Below are 15371 nucleotides of genomic sequence, written 5' to 3'. Positions count from 1 at the left end.
GTGTGTGGTTAGTGGTGTTGTTGTAAAAGCCTTACAAGAATGTTATCTTGTTGCTTAATATAAAAGAAAAAAATTATATATTTTTTATCATTGGTATTTTTGGGGGAGGAAAAATGGTATGGCTGCTTCAAAAAGACAAACAAAGACAAGGCAGGAGCACCACGAAAGTATCAAGATTCAGTTTAGAAGAACAAGAGATATAGCTCAAGTAGGATAAAAAGGATATGTAAGCTTCATCAATCACAAACAGAATAAACTTGTTTTTAAAGCCACAGGATATGCGGTCTCTAGAGAAGCAGATACAGTACAATCCACATACAGAACAAAGATAGCTGCATGGTTATAAAGAAGAATATGGCTTTGAAAATCATACACCAGCTCAACTGTAAAAAAAAAAAAAAAAAAAAAGCAGCAACATGAGAAAAATATAAAAATGAAAGGAGACCAGAAAAATCAAAAGATTAAAAGAAAAAAAGTGACCACCTCAAGCAAGTGATTAAAAAAAAAAACCACATCATGTCAAACAGATGAAAAAAACCAAACAATATGCAACAAGAGATTGAAAAGTAAACAAATTTAAGAGATGATATGAAGAAGGAGATTAGAAACAGGCCATCAAAGCAAAAGATTTTTTTTAAATAATAAAAAAAGAGATCACATGAAGCAAAAGATTAACCAAGCACAAATGAAAAAGAAAATAAAAAGAGAAACAAATCATAGCGAACAGATGACGTGAAATTGGAAAAACAAATCTAAAATAACAAGGAGAGTAGAAAAACATACAGTAAAAAAAAAAAAAAGGTTTTTTTTTTTTTTTTTTTGGAAAGGTATCACTTGACGGAGCAGTAAGGAAATAAGAACTCACTCCCAACATTGGCAGCGGAGAGAATAACGTGAGTGGGGGTAGAAAGATTGGTTACTTCGTGGAGCTGGCTGAGGACGGAGGACCGCCGGCGCACGGCCCCCTGAAACGAACCGCTTCTCTTGAAAGTACTCACCACCTCCATCTGCAGGGGGAAAGAAAATGAGATAAACAGGAAGGGGCGTGTGCGGGTGTTTGGGGGGTGGGGGGGGGGAGATGGGATGGTGTTGCTTCAGCATCTCAGAGAGGAAGGGAGGGAGAACCCGGGTTTGGACGACCACTGATAAAGCAAACTGGCAGGTGAAATAATGAACAATTGTTTTATATATATATATAATTATTTTTTTTTTAAGTCTATGGAAGGGGAAGAAAAGGTGGGGAGGGGGATGATAGCTCATTGCCTTGTTCTTGCAGGTATAACTGCCTGGGGGGAGAGAAAGAGTGAAAGGTTCTCGGGTGAGGAGAAGCTGAGGTTCCTTCCTAAAGCTGAGAATCTTTAAGAATGCACTCAAGGGTGGCAAAGGGCCACAGTCCACACGGAGACTTCATCTAAGAGTGCAGGGATTCAGGCCTGGTTTGGCTAGAAATGCCTTTGGCGTGGAAGTAGGTGCACCCTTGGGTCTGTGTTACGTAAGGGTTCCCGTATTATATTACATAATCTACAGAGATAATGTTACTGTCCGGTGCATGTTCCACAGCGTTACAGCTATAATGCGACGTGCACCGTAGCAATATTACTATCTCTGGGCCCGTTGCATTGCTTTACACGGTTATGATGCGACAGTTTCATAGCAATAATGCGATCATCATCTGTACTCCACACAGTCACAAGGTGATTTTTACGCAGGATCTCTATATTTTCTCCCCTGCTGTGATTTCATTCTGAAAACTGAATGAAGTTATGTAAGAAGATTAATCCTTCAGGAATTAAACTTGCCCAAGAAAGCAGGGGGTGGGGGTTGTCGTTTATAAAAGGGCGTTGGGGGAGGGGGTGTGGGGGGGTAGGTTAAGTGACTTCTATTCAGACTTGTTGGTCTCCCCAGCCGCCCCTCCTTCTCCTCCTGCTCTGTGGTTGCTCTAGATAGAAAAGCAGAGGTTATCCACAGGGGGAAAGGTACAGCCAGATTAAGTGGTGGTTTAACTGCATAATCATATAATAACAATATATATATATATATTTTTTTTTAAAAGAGAGCTAAACGGAAAGAGAGAAAAATAGGAAAAAAAACCCAAAAACATTTGCTGGATTCTGTCTGATTCCAAGGGGCTGTGTCCAGAGTTTGAAGCATTTTAAATAATCAAAGAGTAGTTAAAAACATGTGCACATGTCGTATGTTACAGCTAATTACTATATATACACATATACATATATATGAATGTTCACATGTATGGTACATGCGCATATACATGTATATAATACATATATAATGTTCTATCATGCTACATCCTGCTGAAGCCACAAAAGTGGAGGAATGTTGGTTGTAGAGGTTGGAGATGGGGCGCCACAGTCCCTACCTGGGTCTGGATCCGATTGAGGCCACGGAACCAAAGGATCTGCCCACGCCGCAGCTCCCTCTCTGCATGATCAATCTCCTCCTCATCCTCTGCCATCTCCTCATCCGTGATCTCGTCTTTGCCTGGCCCATGGCCCGCTTCCTTCAGGCATTTCAGGTGGCTTGTGGGGATGGTGGCAATCAGCTGTAGACCAAGCAGAGTAAAGATTGGGTCTTACCTCTGATCTCTGCAGGATGCAATATCAACCTATTGAACTATGCAAAAATAATCCAGACCTATTGTTATATATGAGCTTTTGAGACCATCCAAGTCCCTTCTTAAGATGCAATGTCAGAAAGAACCCGTGTGTGGTTTCGAAAGTCCACGTAGAAGCAACATTTTTAAATAATTCTTACTCTTGTCCAATAAAAAGTTATCACCCCCTGCCAAGAATCTAGTTATATACTGCTTTACTGTATCTCTGTTTTGCATGTGTGATATGCCTGTTAAATCTATTCCAGAATAGTGCTAGCTTTTCCTTTATACGTTCCAATACATGGAATGTTGTTTATAAAAGGAATTAATGACTATATGTATGTCTGTCTGTCCATCTATCCATAGGTACAATAACTCTGCAAAAGAAAAGGGATGGGAATTCATCAAATTTGACATGCAGGAAGAAAATGTGACTATCTTGGACGAATTTGAAAACCTGAAACATTGGGTCAGTATTTTTCAGAGAACCAAGCCTTCAAAAGAAATACCCATTGCTTTCTAGGGGAAACTGTTAGAAGTTGCAGAATGGTGACCAGTGCTCCATTTCAAAAGGCCTCTCCTGCACCCCCTGCCCCCAACTCAAACTTTGGCACTAAGCAACACAGGCAGACAAAGGGAAAAGGAATATCACCAAAAGGCACCTTCAAAGCTACCGCCCCCCACCTCCAACACTTCCAAAGTCACATATTCACCCCCCCACATACACCCGCCTTACACACAAACACCCATATGTACACTCACTAGAGTCTACACACACCCCATGCCCCCTGCACCTCCCAAACCCTCAAACATACATCCTTACCCCCCCCCCCCCCCCCCCCACACACACACCTCCACAACACAACACCCACTCGCAGCCCTTCCTGACACCTGGGCTGAAAAGCTTTCCTGAGGCCAGGTCTCTGCAGGCTTTCCCAAACTGACACGTTAAAGGGCTCGGTCTGGCCTTTCATCCATGGGCAAAATAACTCTCTAGAGAAAGGAAGTCACCAAATCAGACACACAGAGAGAAAATGGGAATGGGTTTTAACCGTAGGCTCTCCATGCAGACTAAGGAGGGACCATAGTTAAAATCCAGATTTCAATTAATATGAGGAGACTGGATTAATATTATTATTATTATTATTATTATTAATAATTATAATTTTTTTTTTTTGTTTGTTTCAGCTTCACTAACCTTGGTGACTGTGGGGATTATTACTCTGTGAGAGCACTCATCCTGGATAGTTTAAAGAAAACCTCCCAGTGGAGCGATTTCCACATCTATATTCTTATTCAACTGCAAGGCTGTTCTAATGCCTCGGGTTATTTAATTTAATTGTAATCCGCCTGGAGGCCAACTTTGGGAAAAGGTGGGATATCGAACGTCCATAAATAAATTAATTAATACATCTTTGCCGGGTGCGCTGTACGAAGGAATTACTTGTGCGGGCAGGAGCTTGCATTAATAGAAGACATCAAAATTCTTGTGTCCGCCCGGCACAGGATGATGACGCTAGGATGATGATCTGTGCATGTGTGTGTGTGTGTGTGTGTGTTGCCCTGTTCTCCAAGGGCTCATGAAGTTAAAGCCGTGATCCATAAACACTGGCACCGTCAATAAGTTAACCTTCCCCACTGATGGAGAAGGCCAGGATTGCTTTCACCAGAAGATGTAATATTGCAGATTATAAGGTGAATGTTAAAAGCCTGGCGAGATGGGCGCACAAGTCGGGCTGGATTTTAGAAGGTGCCTGAGTACGCGCGTCTCTCCCCCTGCTCGCGCAAACGAAAAGTTCCAAAAAAGGGGTGGGGCGTGGGTGAGGCCTGGGAGGGGCATGGGCGTTCCTGAGTTTCTCTCTGAAATCAGCGAGTAAATATTTACACGCACGGGCGTGTGCCAGAGTCCCCTGCCACGCAGCTCTACTTCTGCTATGGATGATGTGCAAGATATAAAATAAAGAAAGATAGATCGGTGGAGTTTTAAGAGGCTAGCAGGAGAGAAGGGAGGTTATTAAACTGGGAGGGAGGGGGGGTTTGGAAGTCTTATCCCTTACTTGTGTGAACTGGAAATGAACTGGGAAAACTGGTAATGGCTTCGGCCCGCGTGTCTTTTAAAATTCCCCCACTTACACGGTAGAAGCGGCATTTGCGCACATAGGTGCTTGTCCACTTAAAATTGCACATGTTCCCGTGATCAGGCTGTTTTACAACAGGAGCACACGCACGCGCGTATCTTATAAAATGGCTGCATCCCTGGGTGCGGGCTGACGAATGTGCACACGTGTGCGCCTGCTCACCTGTTTAAAGGTTACCGGCAAAACTGGCAGATCGACCTTTTTTGATTCGTGTGGATCATTTTCTGTATGCGCATGGTCATTAAACATACGGACTCTTTCTCCTCCAAGCTCATCACCTATAGCCTCACTTCATTATAAAATGAACTGTAGATCCTGAGGATTGTTTACATTATTCAATGTCCATGTCCTACGTGGGGACAATCAATTGCTCCTTATGTATGAGGATGTTAGAACGTAAGGGCTGTTTAAAGCATAGACAGGAAAAAAAAAAAACCTCTTTTGTCTCCCACTGCATATTAATGCAGCAACACAGTTTTAAAGATTTCATTTCTGTGCGATTGACCAAGTCCGTTTGGATTGGCATGGAGGTGATTCATCTAAGACTTTTCTGCAACTTGGATTTTTGATTTGCAGACATTAGAGCGGGGGTGTTAAATTCTGACGTGGATATATTAGTATTCTTGTAATCATTCAGCTCTGATGCACTGAAATTTTGTAACAACTTTTATTAACAGCTGCATGTAACTCTAAGCATTTTAATTATTTTTTCAGAGTTCTTTGGTGGAGAGTCTGGAATGGCACTGCATTATAGATAGAACGTCTGATCTTAAATGTTTTAAAACTGCAAATCACATTTGCAGGGTACTGAAAATACGCATTTATCCGTGTTTGCACGTCATGAACAATACCTCTAGGGGCATTTTTAGGTTGATTCAATTTTATTAAAAAAGAGCTATACAACAGCTACCATGAATTAACATAAAACAAGAGTGAGTGGGGGAGAAGAAAGACCTGGATTTCAGGAGGGGAGGGTTGGCAGTGGCATAGATTAAAGTTTGTGGCACCCAGGGTGGATACTACCTTTGGCTCCGCCCCCCACCCACAGCAACCCCCTGTTCACTCCCTCTCTGTCTCCTCTGGATCCCCTCTCTCGAAACTAGTAAAACCATACTAATAACATTTCCAACGAGCTGATGAATAGAATAACATCCAATGATTAAGAGTTCATACAACATTTTAAAATTTTTACGAACTGCAATAAAATATTTCAAAATGGCAGACACATCAGACTCCCAATAATTAAAACTAATTATCTTGAAATCTTGTGATTTCCAGTCACCCAGAGCTTGTCTTGGATTAGTGGGGCAGCACAAAATTTCTTCATAAACACAGCGCAGGCAGAATCTCATTGGTACAAACACACAGACATCCCAGGCGGGTTCCCATTTTCTCTCTCACTCACACACACACACACACACACCCACACAAAACCCAGGAGGAGAGAGGTGGGATGCTTGTGGGAGGAGTAGAGAAGCCCTATATATAGAAAACCTCCCAAATCAAAACAGCATCAACTGCCAGCACTGAATACTACTGTTGAAAAGGCAACACTGCAAATATTATACCAGGCCCTAAAACCCCAATGCACCTCTGTAATGGTTATGTAAAGTTACAAATGTTAAAACATCTGAAACTTCTACTTTGTAAGAGTGATTTCAGGATGGTCTTACAAACCTTGATTTTTTCAGAAATTGATTATTGTAATTCATTATTTCTAGGGTCTACTATATCAACATTACGCCCCATACAACTTTTACAAAATTCTGCAGCCAGATTAATCGCTGGAACAAAACAATTTGATCATATCACACCCATTCTCATTAACTTACACTGGCTCCCTATTAGAGCCAGAATCAAAATTAAGATACTAACAATAATACATAAACTTGTGAACAGTATTTAGGACAATATTTATAATAAATAATAGAAAATATTTTGAATAAATAAATAATAAAGATTTTATCTTGGATGCAGTAATCTGAAAATACTGTTATTGGGTGAGCATCAGTGTATGATCTGTTGTTCCTTTATGATTAGTTTGCATTAACGCTACACAGATATTGTTGCGGTTTGATTTAAATAATAATTCAGATACACCATGGGTTGGTTCAAAACTACAGATTTATACTCTAACACGCTTCCTAAGTTCCCAAAATAAAGGTCTGCTTGAAATTCCATCTATTAGAATAGCTCAAATAGGTGAAGTAAAAGAGAAAGGTTTTTCTATTGCTGGGCCGGCACTTTGGAATATACTACCTGACTGCCTGATATCAATGACTTGACTCAAAATTGTTCAGAAAAGGGCTCAAAACATGGCTTTTAAAGAAGAATACGGTTAAACTCTCAAGGTATAACTATATATCCCAGAGTGTAAATTTGTCTTATCTGTTTTTGTTTTTGTTTTTTTTTTTATACTTTTTTATGATTTTATTTGTTTTTAAAGTTCTTTGATTTCTAATGTGTTTATGATATGACAATAATGAGAAAGCTGTTTATTTTTATGTTATTTTATTATGCATGTTTAGTTGTAAACCTCTTTGATCTCCTTTTTTGGAACAGCGGTATACAAGAGTTTTAAAAATAAATAAATATTAGGAAAAAGGACAAGCCAGGCTGCTCTGTTAGCAGAATACCTCACCTCTATCACACACGTAGAACACACACAGACCCTCACCAGATACACAATAAAGAGACCACAAAATATATATTAAAAAAATGCTGACAAAAATTGAAATGGAGACCACTGCAAGCCAGACTATGAATGCAGTGTAATAATGGAAAAAAAGAATAGCCATTTCTCAGAAAACAAACAATAAAATCACTCTTATACATGCTCTCTCTCTCTCTCACGCACACACATGTGCATGCTCTTTCATACATGCTCTTGCTTTCTCATACACATACACTCTCGCTCTATTACACATACTCTCTCACTCACAACTCACATGCTCTATTTCATACATGGTCTGGCTGTCTCACACCACCAAACTCTCACTTTCTCTCACATGCCCTCTCTCTTACATTCTATATTACTCACACGCACACTTTGACTTACATCAGGTCTCTCCCTTTCTTCTTTGACTGTTGATAGAAGCCCTGAGGGCCTTTTCCACTCTTCGGTTGCTAGTGGGATAGGCTACATCAGGGATGACCTTAGAGGGGTAGGGAGCCCAGGGTGAATCAGCCAAAAAGAGGCCCCCAACCATGACTGAAGGACAAGAGGGGCTCCCTTCCTCAAGATTGAGATTCTACTCTGCACTCCCTCAGAAGACTCCAGGACACATTTTTCACTTCTCCCAAGACACATAAGAACATAAGAATATGCCTTGGGTCAGACCAAGGGTCCATCAAGCCCAGCATCCTGTTTCCAACAGTGGCCAATCCAGGCCATAAGAACCTGGCAAGTACCCAAAAACTAAGTCTATTCCATGTTACTGTTGCTAATAATAGCGGTGGTTATTATATAAGTAAACTTAATTAGTAGCAGGTAATGGATTTCTCGTCCAAGAACTTATCCAATCCTTTTTTAAACACAGTTACACTAACTTCACTAACCACATCCTCTGGCAACAAATTCCAGAGTTTAATTGTGCGTTGAGTGAAAAAACACCTCATGCAGCTTCCCCCTCCATGACCCTCTCTCCAGTTTATGCCCTTTTCACCTTTGCTATTTGACCTTATTTTTCTAATCGGTTGATCCCAGGCTTTTTTTTTCCCATGTTCCCTTTTTTGGTCTTTTCCCAATTCCTTTTACATGGTCTCTTTTTTTTCTTTCTGCTTCTTCTCTCTCCACCTATCTTCTTCCCTTCCTCTCTCAAACACACACTCAGGCTCTTATTCTCACATGCTGTCTCTCTCTCTCACACACACACAGGGCCGGCGGAAGCATTAAGCTGAGTAGGCTGTGACCTAGGATGCCGAAAATGGGCGGGGTGATAGAGTAGCTGGTAAGGGCAGCAGATCTGAAGGGAGTGCAGGAGGGATGAGACATTGCATGGGTGAGTAACTAAGCTGGGATCATCTTGGTTTTTTGAGTTTGCGGTGTGTGTCAGGCGGAGAGCGAGAGCACGATCATGTCATGCATTTACAGCCTATGGCGGCTAGACCCACTTCCACTGGCACTGCACACACACTCAGGCTCTTATTCTCACATTCTATCTCTCTCACATGCTGTCTCACACACATGGCTCTTTCTTTCACATTCTGTCTCTCTCATTCATACACACTGGCTCTCTCTTTCACATGCTGTCTCACACACAAACACTGCTCTCACTTTCACATGCTGTCTCTCTCTGTCATACACACACAGGCTCTCACTCTCACATGCTCTCTCACACATGGTAGCCAAGTCCCAAATCCAGTCTGGCAGCCCCAGTGCTGCCTTGGATCAGAAAGGTCTCCGGTTGGAAAGCAGCATCCTGGTGTAGCAGGAAGTGATTTTGTAGCAAGGATCTACTCTCTCTTGCACTGTAGCAAGGATCTGTTCTTTCTCTCTCTCTGTAGCAAGGACATGCTCTCTCTCGCACTAAGGACAAGTCTCCCAGGGCTAGTGCCCAGGAGGGAAGGGTTAGGTCGGCCACCACAGTTGTAGATAGCTGGGTGGCTGGTGGACATAAGAATTGCCTGGTAAATTGCATGCCTGGTGCAAAGGTGGCGGACCTACGTGTCACCTAGATAGGATTTCCCATGTCGTGGTACAACTGGCTCCCCAGAGGAGCCAGTTGTACCACGACATCTGGCTCCTCTGGGGAGGAGCCAGTTGTCGTGGTACATGTGGGCACCAATGACATAGGAAAATGTGGGAGAGAGGTTCTGGAAGCCAAATTTAGGATTTTACATAGAAAGCTGAAATCCAGAACCAACAGGGTGGCATTCTCTGAAATGATCCCTGTCCACATGCAGGCCCCCAGAAGCAGGCAGAGCTCTGGAGTCTCAATGCATGGATGAGACGATGGTGCAGGAAAAAGGGATTCAGTTTTGTAAGGAACTGGAATACCTTTTGGGGAAGGGAGAGACTTTCCAAAAGGATGGACTCCAACTTAACCAAAGTGGAACCAGACTGCTGGCGCTAACTTTTAAAAAAGGAGATAGAGCAGCTTTTAGACTAGAACAAGGGGAAAAGCCGACAGTCACTCAGCAGTGCATGGTTAAGGGGAATGTATCTTTGAAGGATACTAATGAAACAAGAGAGTTAGGGCATCCCTACAGAGAGGTTCCAATAAAAGTAAAAGTAGTCCATGTGCCTATAAGTAAAGAATCATCTGAGCTAAAGAATTCGAAATTATCCATATGAACTGAAAAGGAGGTTGTTAATACAAACAAAAAACACACTTTGAAATGTGTGTATGCTAATGCCAGAAATCTAAGAAGTAAGATGGGACACTTAGGGGCGGATTTTCATACTCCGCGAATAGGCCTACTTTTGTTTGCGCTCCAGGCGCAAACAAAAGTACGCTGGATTTTAGTAGATACGCGCGGAGCCGCGCGTATCTGCTAAAAACCTGGATCGGCGCGCGCAAGGCTATCGATTTTGTATAGCCGGTGCGCGCCAAGCCGCGCAGCCTACCCCCATTCCCTCCGAGGCCGCTCCGAAATCGGAGTGGCCTCGGAGGGAACTTCCTTTTGCCCTCCCCTCACCTTCCCCTCCCTTTCCCTACCTAACCCACCCACCCGGCCCTGTCTAAGCCCCCCCCCTTACCTTTGTCGGGGGATTTACGCCTCCCAGAGGGAGGCGTAAATCCCCGCGCGTCAGCGGGCCTCCTGCGCGCTGGGACGCGACCTGGGGGCGGGTCCGGAGGGCGCGGCCACGCCCCCGGGCTGCCCCGGGCCGTAACCACGCCTCCGGGTCCGCCCCCGAAACGCTCCCGGCACGCCCCCTAAACGCCGCGCGGTTCGGGCCCGCCCCCGACACGCCCCCGACACGCCCCCCTCGGAGAACCCCGGGACTTACGCGAGTCCCGGGGCTCTGCGCGCGCCAGTGAGCCTATGTAAAATAGGCCTACCGGCTCGCAGGGCTCTGAAAATCCGCCCCTTAGATTGTATAGCAAATCGATTGAATCTGCAGTAACTACCTTGACACAGGCATTTTTGGAATCTAATAAAAGAAGTTTGAATACAGAAAAGGTTTTGAATATGCAACAGGAAAATATAAAGAAAATTGAGGAGAAAGTTACCAATTTGGAAAAAGTACAAGGAACTTTGGTAAAGGCTGGGATTAACTCGGAAAGAAAATTTGAGAATATTGAGAACTCACTCCGCTATTTAAATCTGCGGATAGTGAATTTTCCAGTGGTGAGAAGATTAAACCCAGCAGAGATGTTTAAAAGAGTACATGTTGGAGACTTTAAAGATTCCAAAAGAAATTTTACCTGTTATATCTAAAGCTTGCTTTGTCTCAAAGAAATTGGAGGTAGCTACGGGAGTTGCAGAGGAACTACAACAGCAGACTCAGCAATCTTTGAATACCTCAGAGTTAATTGAATTATCATTAAATTCCGAAATTAAAAATAGAGGTATATTATTGGTAACGTTTGCATTTGAGCAAGACAGGAATCTTCTTCTAAAGTTTTTCTTTAGAAATAGAACAGCTAAATATTATGGTTATCCAATTTGGATCTATCCAGATATAGTGCGCTCCACGCAGGAACGCAGAAAAAAGTTTCTCCTTATGAGATCAGAGGCAATAAGTCGTGGAGCCACTGTAGTTCTGAGATACCCATGCAAATGTTTATTGAGATATCAGCAAAATAAATATATTTTCTATGAACCAGAACAACTCAGAGGGTTCTTAGATGGTAAAAAATGAGGTGCGAGGCTCCAAAAGAAAAAGAGGGGATAGTGCAACTCTGTGAAGGTTTATGCCTTTATTAGTTGAGGTATATGTTAAATGAGCTCTATGTTTCCTGGAAGTACATCTTGCTCCCAGATTTCCTATTTGATTAAGAGATCTAAGTTTAAAGTATAAGTACTGTTTTCACTTTGATGTTGTTTTTCCGTTAAGTAATAAATATGTGTATCTCTTTATTTCTTTTGATATATGATGTAAATATATCTGAAAATTGCATAAATAAAAAATTATAAAAAAAAATAAAAATGTATAGCAATAAAAACTTAAAAAAATATATACAAAGCAGAAAGCCTGTGAGGGAGTCAGTTGGATCGAGGGGTTAAATGGGCACTTAGAGAAGATAAGGCCATCATGGAAAGATTAAACAATTTCTTTGCTTTGGTGTTTACTGAAGAGGATGTTGGGGAGATACCCGTTCCAGAGAAGGCTTTCATGGTTAATGATTCAGATGGACTGAACCAAATCATGGTGAACCTAGAAGATGTGGTAGGCCTGATTGACAAATTGAAGAGTAGCAAACCACCTGGACTAGATGGTATGCATCCCAGAGTTCTAAAGGAACTAAAAAATGAAATTTCAGATCTATTAGTAAAAATTTGTAACCTATCATTAAAATTATCCATTGTACCTGAAGGCTGGAGAGTGGCCAATGTAACCCCAATATTTAAAACGGGCTCCAGGGGCAATCCAGGAAAATAGAGACCAGTGAGCCTGACTTCAGTGCTTAGAAACTATTCTAAAGATCAAAATCACAGAGCATATAGAACGACATGGTTTAATGGAACACAGTCAGCATGGATTTACCCAAGGCAAGTCTTGCCTCACAAATCTGCTTCATTTTTTTGGAAGGGGTTAATAAACATGTGGATAAAGGTGAACCAATAGATGTAGTGTATTTGGATTTTCAGAAGGTGCTTGACAAAGTCGAGAAAACCTGGGATAGGGGGTGGTGTCCTTTTGTGGATTACAAATTAGTTAAAAGACAGGAAACAGAGAGTAGGATTAAATGGTCAATTTTTTCAGTGGAAAAGGGTAAACAGTGGAGTACAGCAGGGATCTGTACATGGACTGATGCTTTTCAATATATTTATAAATGATCTGGAAAGGAATATGACAAGTGTGGTAATAAATTTGCAGATGATACAAAATTATTCAGAGTAGTTAAATCACAAGTGGATTGTGATAAATTGCAGGAGGACCTTGTGAGACTGGAAGATTGGGCATCCAAATGGCAGATGAAATTTAATGTGGACAAGTACAAGGTGATGCATATAGGGAAAAATAATCCATGCTGTAGTTACATGATGTTAGGTTCCATATTAGGAGCTATCACCCAGGAAAATAATCTCGGCGTAATAGTGGATACTACATTGAAATCGTCGGTTCAGTGTGCTGCAGCAGTCAAAAAAGCAAACAGAATGTTGGGAATTATTAGAAAGGGAATGGTGAATAAAACGGAAAATGCCATAATGCCTCTGTATCGCTCCATGGTGAGACCACACCTTGAGAACTGTGTACAATTCTGGTCGCCGCATCTCAAAAAAGATATAATTGCGATGGAGAAGGTACAGAGAAGGGTGACAAAAATGATAAAAGGGATGGAACAGCTCCCCTATGAGGAAAGGCTAAAGAGGTTAGGCTTGTTCAGCTTGGAGAAGAAATGGCTTAGAGGGAACATGATAGATGTCTTTAAAATCATGATTTAGAATGGGTATATGAGAATTGGTTATTTACTCTTTCGGATAATAGACGGACTAAGGGGCACACCATGACGTTAGCAAGTAGCGCATTTAAAACTAATTGGAGAAAATTCATTTTCACTCAACACACAATTAAGCTCTGGAATTTGTTGCCAGAGGATGTGGTTAGTGCAGTTAGTGTAGCAGGGTTTAAAAAAGGATTGGAGAAGTTCTTGGAGAAGTTCATTACCTGCTATTAATCAAGTTGACTTAGAGAATAACCACTGCTATTAGTGGCATCAGTAGCATGGGATCTACTTAGTGTTATGTTCTTACAAACACATAGCTCTCACCCATATGCTGTCTCTCACATACACTCAGAGGCTCTCACATGCTGCTCTCACAACATACAGGCTCACTTCCACACACATTCTCCAATCACTTTCACACACACACTCTACATGGCCTCAGCCCCTGGGCCTCCTCTTCATGGGTCATCACCAGATGGGATCCACAGCAGGCCTGCCACAGACGCTGCTCCTCTTTCTTCCTGTCCATGCGGCTCCGGCAATGTTTTGCTTCCAGGGCCATGTGGACAGGAAGGAGAAGAAACACCTGGAGGTTTGGGAATCTCTTGTTTTCTTAGATATATAGTGTGATGAGCCCCACCATGGCCCCGCTGATCTTCCTGGGTGGGGGGAATAAAAGTTATGTGTGGTGGCACACGTCCATAATTTAGAGGGAACAGTCTCCACATCCCCCCCACCCCCCAAGGATGATCCTGGTCTCCACTGGCAGTGTTTCTTCGTTTTGGCTGCTGGCAAATGGAGTTCTGACAATGCTGGTGGGGTGGGGGCCTCCCAATGACACCTTCCTCCTAGCTGTTACCTGGGGCAGATTGCCCCTCTCGCCCCCCCCCTTTAGTACACCACTGAAGATTGGGAGTGTGTATGTGTGTGTGGTCGGGGAAGGATGCAGAATGGGTGTACGTGGCTGAAGGGGTGACAGGATGTGTGTGTGTGTATATAGCTGGGGCTTGACAGTATATGTGGGTGTACGTGGCTAAGGGGCTGACAGGGTATGTATGGCTGGGGGATGGTGAGAGGGGGTTGGGGAAGAGTGAGTGAGGCTAGGAGGATGGGTAGATGTGGCTAGGGGGATGTGTGTGGAAGTGAGCCTGTATGTTGTGAGAGGGATGTGTGTGGCTACAAGGGATGGGAGTGGAGGAGGTGTGTATATGGCTAGGGTGATGGTTGGTATGCGGGTAAGTATATGTGATTGAGGGGCCAAGGAGGATGGGGGGCTTTCTCCCCCCACTGCACTTGCCAGTCCCCCTTCCCCTTCTCCCTTCAAACTCCCTCCCATTCCCTTCCTCTTCCCTTCTTTCCCATCTTACTCCCCCTGCCACTCTTCACTCATCTCTTCTCCCTTTTCATTCCTTCCTTCCCATTACACTCCCTCTTCCCTCCTACCTTCTTCACTCACTTCAATCTAACATGGTACCTCTTCTTGGCTGGTAGGGCTTGGACTTCCCACCGTTCCACTCTTCTTGTGGCTCCCCACAGGTCTGTTCCTCTGCTACATATCTTTTATTTATTTATTTTTTTGAGGCAGCGGGGCTTGGGCTTCCTGCTTGACCTGCTCTGATGACATCATCTGGCTGCCATTCTCATGCCTCTTCTTGACTCGCAGCGGATGGATGACATCATGGGAGCTCCCCACATTATACCTATTTTCAGGAATTTTTGATCAGAACTGAAAAAACCCAATTTCCCCCATCTGGAATATTTTATCAGGGTCTTTCAGATGTAACCAAAAATCAGAAGCCCTAATTATACATCCTGCAAAGTGTGGCCCCCCATGTCACAGAAGTGTATAGAAGTTGAGAGTGATGGCAGGTCTTATGTTGAAATAGATTTTCCCCCTTATGGGAACTCTGAATGGCCTCAAACATTGCGTAACATCTGCTGGAAATGCACAGCATGTTGAGAGGGCAAGAGATTATCCTGGAGCCAGTGTAGGAATATTCCAGAGCTCTGGGTCATCTGTGCATCAGAAGGTGCTACCTGCCCTTCTTGACAAACAAGGTGGTA

General features: G+C 42.9%; 1 protein-coding gene across 1 annotated transcript in view; it reads right to left on the bottom strand.

Moving 5' to 3' along the window:
- ATP2B3 (ATPase plasma membrane Ca2+ transporting 3) overlaps positions 1-15371 on the bottom strand; it is a 200070-nt gene that overhangs the window by 44904 nt on the left and 139795 nt on the right. The window contains exon 20 of the mRNA XM_029614564.1: positions 2378-2560. Coding sequence (XP_029470424.1) covers positions 2378-2560 — 183 coding nt within the window. The remainder of the gene's footprint in view (positions 1-2377; positions 2561-15371) is intronic.

Source organism: Rhinatrema bivittatum, chromosome 1, assembly GCF_901001135.1.
Source record: "Rhinatrema bivittatum chromosome 1, aRhiBiv1.1, whole genome shotgun sequence".
In the NCBI taxonomy this organism is placed as follows: Eukaryota; Metazoa; Chordata; class Amphibia; order Gymnophiona; family Rhinatrematidae; genus Rhinatrema; species Rhinatrema bivittatum.
Note: the sequence above shows the minus strand (reverse complement) of the source record. Positions and strands in the feature narration are given on the sequence as shown.